The following is a 7,903-nucleotide window of genomic DNA, read 5'->3' on the forward strand; positions in this document are numbered from 1 at the left end:
TTCTTGTGTGTCACTGCCCTGAGGCCAAGCATGTTATTCATCGTTTGTTCCACCATTTCCACTGAGAAAGCAACGACACTGTTGGGTCTCGATTAACCGACTTTTCCCCGGTGTCGATAAGTGGTGGTGGTAAAGAAGGACACAGAGAGAGGAATGAGTTTAAGAGAAAATGCTTGTTTAGTGAAACTTTTATGCAAAAGTCACAGACACAACTGACATGATTCATCGGCCTTGGCAAAGCAGAGATCTATCGCAGAGACGTCTTCGAGTGCCAAGCGCCAAGTTCTAACGAAATGGCGGGTCTTTAAAGTATGAATATTCAGGTTAACGCCTCTATCTGTTTATCAGTCGACTCACGCAGATGTCTGTCCTTGTCCTTATTGGAACCAGTCTTGCTGGCATCGTCTACAGATTGGCTTGACCTGACCTGACCAATAGCTGAGCAAGTGGATACTAAAGAGAGGCAATGATTATTTAATATGAATTAAATATGAAAGATTATCAGTTTATCAAGTGATTATTTGAAATGAATGTTTAATCTATATGGTCGATTACAGTAAAGTTATCATATCCTTACATTCCCACTGATTGCATCATGAAATAATGATGCAATAAAACAAAGACAAGACTGATTAAAAAATAATAATCGCGAATCTGATCACAAGCTACACATGCTAAACTGTCATCCGTATGAGAACGCAATTTTGAGCATTTCTCTTAAATCAAAAAAAAAAAATAATAATAATAATAATCATTCCAAATCAAGTATTAAAAGTGAATTAATTGAATGCCAAATCATCAAAACAAATATATGTTTATTATCAACTAAAATCTAATAAAGCCTATTTTGAAGTAAAGATTTTGTTAAAATATATATTGATGTAGAGCCAGTATCCACTTCTTTGAAAAATCTCTTTAGCGAGGTAAAAAGGAAGCAGCAGCCCTGTTAGTCGACGATCACGGATGTGGACTCTTCATGTGAGGTGTCGTTGACGTACTCCCCCGTCAACAGTGCATCATTGAGCTCGTCCTGCAACATAGGAAAGACATGAACAGCATTGCGTTCTCTGGACAAAACAGAAACAGTACATCTTTAAATCATACTTGATATTCATAATTTACTCATACTTCTTCATGTAGCCAAAATGAACTCCTTCCTATTTACTACCTAAGTCAGAGAGCTATTTCAAACACAGTTGTACCTTATTCACAAACTGTTTTCTACGCCAACAATTTAAACTTATTGAATGCAATCTGGACAGAGCTGCTTTCAGCAGTGTTGTTCGGCAGAACCGTGCAACAAGAATCACCAAACATGTAACAAACTTATTATCAAGCTAAGTCCTCCCCCTGGGACAAATAAAACCACCTCATTTATTTGACACTATAATTTATTACTCTTCAAAAATAAGCCAAAAACTTTCTCACCTGATTCCTGAAGTAAGGTATAGTGGCGCATCTGGTTGATTGGAGAACAATCAGCTCAAAGTTCTTCTCAGAATTAAAAAAATCCTTCAAACCACCAATCAATGTTTAATTGTGATGGAATATGAATCAATTTAAGTGGCTCTTTTCTGTTTACTAATTATTTTCTTGGAACACAGATATGTAGAGCTTGAACAATAAAACAAATGGCAGTGTTCTCACGCAGGTTGACATTCAGAAGCATTCTAAAGATATTTATTTAAAGAGCTGTTAAAGTTTATTGTGTCATAGTTAGCTCTCTTGAATGGGCCACACGCACGTGATTAAAGGCACCAAACCTGTTCTGTAAACTGCCACTGGCTTTCAATCAAAATAAACAACCATTGTGTTGTAAAGCTTAATAATAAAAATATAAAGCGGCACCTACTCAAGATATGCCAGTTACTTGTAAGTTGTTTACGATTCCAAAAGTCGCTGAATGTTTAAAATGTATAATTTAGAGCTGCATGAACCTATGAATTGATAATGTCTAAAAAGAAATTCACAGAAGCTTGTTACTACATCTTTTTAATTTGGTTTAATAACTAGCAAAGTAGTCTTTTTTCCTTCTTAAATTGATAAAAAGGTTGATATTAAATAAACAAAAATCCAAGTGAAATTTTAGGGAATAAAAACATTTTGAAAGAAGTTCATGAAAACTTCCTTTTTTACCGACAAAACGTGGATGGAGTACGACATTGACATCCTTAACCCCGAACAACCAAGACCGTGACACTGACTCATGTTATCGCAGGTTATCCTGTTGTTAATGTTTAACTTGTAAAAAGCAAGATAAACATTAACATTAAAGCGTGACACGCAGCCACTCAAACATAACTGTGTAAACAGATTAATTTTCCTGCAACATAATGGCTGTCGAAATGGAGGACAAATATAGACTTGTTGGTATTTTCTCCATAGACAGAGTTTTCATCAATCATTCAGCAGTGCTTTGTAAACTCTGTGAAGGCTTTTCTTTCTGATGAGCTGTCAGACACGTTTCCTTATGTCCGCTGTAAACGTTCACTGATTCATTAATCGCGTTGATTTTAAGTAAACCCAGTTCACCTGCAGAAGCAAACACTAATCGGTTAAATGTTAGCCAGGAATTCAAAAAATCTTTCTGGTCTTTTTCAAGAACAAGCTCGAAAGCATCGTTGGTGAATTTTTGTTTCATTATTAAGGAAGAATAAACGTAACACCAAAACAATATATAAATAATTGAAAGCCTTTCTGTTTTCAAAGTTGCTAAAAAAAACAAGAAAAAAAAGCTCATCATTGTCAATATTTAACTTCGTACTGCTGTGGTGTGATTTTAGGTATATGTCAGGATTTCTCGGAAAAGCCTCAATTCGCTGACTGTCTCAAAATTTTCAGCATCTCTTGATCAATCCCTTATTGTCTTGCACAGTTCACCCATTTTACCCCTCATTTACTGGCTGACCTGAGTTTAACAATGTATTTTTATTATTTTATGATGTTTTTAACTCCCTATAAAAATTTGGTCCAAGCACACAGCGGATATTGTTTTTTTGTTATTTTATACTTAGTTTTAAAGTCTTAATGTCTTTTATTATTGTAGATAAGTAAGTAAGAAAAGGTTATTTGTAAAGCGCTTTTCCAGATCAGGGTCACAAAGCGCTTAAACAATCAAAAACAATACTCGATAAAATATATACTTAAAAGGTCAAGATAACACCGAGAACAACACAGGAGTTCCAGAAAATCAAGGAAAATGTCTTAAGATGTTTCTTGAAGGAGTCAGTAGATCATCAAACACAGAGAGAGAGGAAGATCGTTCTAAAGCTTAGGAGCAAAAGCCTGGAAGGATTTCTCTCCTCTGGTCCTGAACCATATTTTATTTTGCATTATTCACATTTGTACAGGACCTAATGGCCAACGTTTTGTTTTTAAAATGCTTCCTGAATTAAAAACGTTTCGCAATAGTTGCAGTTATAAAAACAAACCTGCAAATTATCCATCCTCATTTGCCACCGCTGCAAACTAACCTTGCAATCGTCAGGACAAATGGACAATTAAAAAAGGAATTTCAAGTGTTTATTTTACTCAACAGAGACGGACATCCAGTGCAACCAGATTTTTCTATACCAGAGGTCAGCAACTTTTATCTTGTTAAGAGCCATTTAGGAGCATTCCACACCAAGTTAAAACTCCCTCAGAGCTGATACAATGTTTACCAAAAAACTAAAGCTAACTAAGTCAATAAATATTTTATATATAAATAAAATCTATTATATAAAATCAGAAAGAAAAAAAATCACCACATTGAAGAGAAACAAAATATTGGAAATTTAAGCTAAAATAAATGTAAATGTGGGTCTCTAAATCGTTGAAGGATGTTGCTTCTTCAAAACGTATACCCGATTCCTGACAAAAAGTAAATAGTGGTGGTGTGATCAAGTCTCAATATTTTATTTATTTATAGATAGATTGCTACAGAATATGAATTATTTAATGTAATCCTAATTGACGTAAATGTTTTTTAAAAGTTGAAACTGGTGCCTGTAATGCTGGTCAAGAAAAGCTGTAAAAAACAAATGTTTTTTTCGAAGTCAAACTTTATTTCAATAATATTTACAGTGAACAAGTCATCAGTGTGTACATATACATTCTTTTTGTTGTTCAATCATTAAAATACCATGTTTTAGTATTTTCTTAAGTGTAAACATATGAGAGTCTGTAAATGCGATCTAAAACAAAAAATCTGATGCCCAATATAATATAATTATTCATAACACACAAGAGTAAAAACAATTTTATATCAAAAGAATATATAAGGCTTTTTGGAATGTAAGTGTGATGTACTGCGCTTCATTGAAGCTACAGGCGTAAATTGATCTTTAGCTGTTAGTCTAACGCGAGTCTGCTGATTGTGAGATACTCCACTAAAAAAAGCCTCTTAGAGAGCAGGTACTGTAGTCGGATCATCGTTCGATTTCAGTGTTTTAGTCCATGTTTGGAGTCTTTAGCGGCTGTGGATGGTTTGAGGCAGGATCCTGTTCTTGGTTGCTAATGCTGCTTTTCGGGTTATGGTAGTGCAGCGAGCCAGGATCTCGTCCTCTCTGGGCCTGGGCGGAACTCTCGGGACATCGCCAACAGGGGATTCCTCAGAGCTGGAGGTATCTGAGACGCTGATGTCAATGCTGGTGCTGTCGCTGTCCGAGGTCTGAGGAGACAGTCGGGGGTGGTCGCTCTTCTGATCACTCTGGTAGGAGGATGACCCGGAGGAAAAACTGGAAAAGCTGGACTCTTCACTGCTCCGGCTGTCACTGCGACCGTCGGCGGAGCGGGCATTCCCGGCCAGGAAGGTGTCGGACCACTTCTCAGAGATGATGTCCAGGGATTGAGCTCTGTGCATCCGCCCTGCTTGACTTCTGGGTCGATCCGTCGAATTGCTCTGAGTGGGATGTAAGAACTGAGATCCCTGGTTGTCCAGGTTCATCGTGGAGCTGTGCATCTTCTTCTGGAAGCCCATCCGCGGGTCATTGTACGGTTGCAGATACATGGAGGGAATATAACCAGATTTCCCGTTGAACCTGGAGACACAGATCCAGATATTTACAAAAGAGAATCGCACGACATGTTGCAGTGTTCGTTGAGGTTCAAACCTGATGAGCCACCAGCCATTGTCCGACATCCTCAGCACCTCAACCACGGACCCGATGGACACGGACACTTCGTCTCTCTTTTTACTGGAGTAACTCCTGATGGCCCGGTAAATACCACCTTCAAAGAAAAAACTCGGATCAGGACCAGTCACAACAGAACTCACCCCAAAACCCCTTTGGAAAGATAATGTTTGCTTGTAGTTCAAGCACATCCAGGAAGAACAGAAGAATTAAGAAAGAGATGACGGAAAAAGCTAATGCCAGAGGCAATAAGGTTTGATCCATCTGTTTATTGCCACACAACAACATCTGCGCCGTCAACGAGGAGTATAATGTAAGGAGACACTTAGTTTTTGCTATTTCAAAAATATAAATGATTATTATTACACACGCTAATACACATTCCTGTACGACTCTGTGTAGTATCTAGTCCGTGTTCCCAAAGAACCAGGGTCAGTGTCCTGCCCCAAGTTTAGAATTAAAAATAACAATAATGAAGGTAGATTTGTGTCTCTCTTATTTAATTTAAAAATATTCTTCAAACCCTTTTTTCTTCTTCGATTGAAAAGTTTTTGTTTTTTGTTGTTTATTCAAGTTTTTTGTGACGTGTTTTGATCTGCTTTACTAAAAAAAGCTGTAAATAGCAAAAAAGAGTTCACATAAACTCTATGTGAGACCATCTAGTTGTAGAGAATCCAGGAATTCTGCTGATTCAGCGTTATGACAAGAACTTAACTCTGATATTTTGTGGATTTAATCCAAAGGTCGGTCCTTATAAATAATGCCGATATTAAACCAGTCTGTTCTGCAATAAAGTCCTTGAGCTAGTTTAAGATCTGAGGAATCATCTGCTTCTTTCCAACTAGTTTAAGCAATAAAGATGACAACATACCTGCCGACTGGAAACCCTCATCCTCGTCATCGTCATCTCCAAGCAGCGTCAGATACGGAGCAGGAAACCAAGCCAGGCATTTATTCTCATTCTCCACCAGCCACCAACCTGCAGGGGGTTGCAGTGGTCAGTGTCATCGTGCTTTGGTTAGTGACAGCGCCTCAACTGGCCCACTCACCGGCAGGGTCCTTGATCAGGACGTCCACTTTCTCATCCTGCGCCACCTTGAACGGACGGTTTTTAGTGTCCTTTGTCTCGTACGCTTCCACGCAGCAGTAGGTCTGCGTGACGAACGGGTTAGTGATGTTCCCGACAGACCCGGGGCGTCCTCGTTCTTCTCCGACCTGTGGCTCGTCCGCCAGCATGATCATGATGCTGTAAGGATGAAGAAACACCGTTAGGGCAGAATTCTTTTGACTGTATTTTTGTGGCATCAGACAAATTGTGTAGAAAGTAAAAACAACTAGAAACTTATAAATCACTAGTTCAACTCTGTCATTAATATGATAATATAAAAAAAAACGTTTCAGTTAGCAAATAAAATTAAAATTATGATTATTATCCATTCGTTTTTAGTTTTTACTTCTTTTTTTTCGGTTCCATTATATGGAGGAATTCCGCTCCTTTATTTTTTGTTTGGTGGCCCCGTTACAAGAGGCACTGTGTAAATAGTGGCCCTTGATCGCCAACCCCTGATTTAGGAGATGCAATATTAGAAAGAAAATGTAATAATAATAATAGCTTAACAACATTTAGGAGCAAAACTACGCCATTTAACGTATATTGCATTTAGATTTCTGCCAAAATAAAAACAGTAACAATGAAGTTTCCATGAATGGATTATAACCTGATTAGATGATGAGAAAAAGGATGAAATTAACCGAAATATCTTCAACGTGGACACAGAAAGTTAAATATAAGGTGGTTAAAAATCCAATGTTGCAGAGGTGGATGAAGTTCAAAATCCAATATCCTTTACCTGTTCTTGGTAAAGTCCGACAGAAGGTCGTGGTCCTTAGGATTGAAGAAGTCGATGACCTCTGAACTCTGGGTGACAGGCTGGTCACACTTGAGCAATTTATCGCAGTAGCTCTCGAGGAACCTCATGCGGAGGACGGAGCGCTGGGATCCTCTCTGCTGGCTGCTCTTCCAGGCTTTCCCTAAGAAAGAGCGTGTGAGATGAAAGATCAGAGACGCCTGACAACACATGCGTGTTCTTCACAGTTGGAATTGTTATATCTAAATATTATGAAGCAATTTAAAAAGATGTTTTACCTCTGAATTTGGGGATGGTCCTGACCCTGTGGATGAGGGTGTGGTGGAACTTTCGTTTCAGCTGCATCTGTGCAATAAAAAGAAAGAGAAAGTGTAAGACACAACAAACCCCAGAAATACATTTTTTTAAATATTCTAGACTTACATGGAGTTTCCTAAAGTCCTTGAACGACCTGTACACGATCACTTCAGCTTCGTCCGACCACAGCACGGACAGCATGAACATCTGGGCGTCAAAGACAAAAGAGAAGAAGTTAGCTGAGTTCACCCCGAGCAACAAGTCAAGAGTTGAGTCTGAGTTACCTTGAGTTTAGAGGTGTCTCTGATCACAGTTCCAATGACCCGAGCGGACACAACAAAACGCTGTTGTCCAGTCATGGTTCCTGTCGACTGTCAGTGTGAGTCTCAGGTGAGGTGAGCCTCAGGTGAAGAGATTCTCAGGTAATGTTAGTCCCAGGTGATGTTAGTCTCAGGTGAGGTGAGTCTCAGGTGAGGTGAGTCTCAAGTGAAGAGATTTTCAGGTGATGTTAGTTTCAGGTGAGGTGAGTCTCAGGTGAAGAGATTCTCAGGTGATGTTAGTCTCAGGTGAGGTGAGTCTCAGGTGAGGTAAGTCTCAAGTGAAGAGATTCTCAGGTGAGGTGAG

General features: G+C 38.7%; 1 protein-coding gene across 1 annotated transcript; it reads right to left on the reverse strand.

Annotated features, from left to right (window-relative positions):
* Positions 1 to 4,181: 4,181 nt before the first annotated feature.
* On the reverse strand, positions 4,182 to 7,903 carry noxo1b (NADPH oxidase organizer 1b). Its single transcript, XM_087785013.1, has 8 exons — positions 7,564 to 7,903; positions 7,406 to 7,486; positions 7,261 to 7,327; positions 6,965 to 7,145; positions 6,164 to 6,360; positions 5,986 to 6,093; positions 5,094 to 5,211; positions 4,182 to 5,021 (listed from the first exon to the last, which is right to left on the reverse strand). Exons 1-8 carry the CDS (start codon positions 7,636 to 7,638, stop codon positions 4,451 to 4,453), a joined length of 1,398 nt encoding a protein of 465 aa, XP_087641139.1. The 5' UTR covers positions 7,639 to 7,903; the 3' UTR covers positions 4,182 to 4,450.

Source organism: Callionymus lyra, chromosome 2 (genome assembly GCF_982586985.1).
Source record: "Callionymus lyra chromosome 2, fCalLyr1.hap1.1, whole genome shotgun sequence".
NCBI lineage: Eukaryota > Metazoa > Chordata > Actinopteri > Syngnathiformes > Callionymidae > Callionymus > Callionymus lyra.

Excerpts from the sequence above, each read along its gene's own strand:
- noxo1b (XM_087785013.1), bottom strand. The coding sequence starts at position 7,638 with ATGACTGGACAACAGCGTTTTGTTGTGTCCGCTCGGGTCATTGGAACT. Across the intron at positions 7,328-7,405 it reads AGGACTTTAGGAAACTCCAT|ATGCAGCTGAAACGAAAGTT; the intron begins GTAAGTCTAGAA and ends TTTATTGCACAG. Across the intron at positions 6,361-6,964 it reads TCGGACTTTACCAAGAACAG|CATCATGATCATGCTGGCGG; the intron begins GTAAAGGATATT and ends TCATCCTTACAG.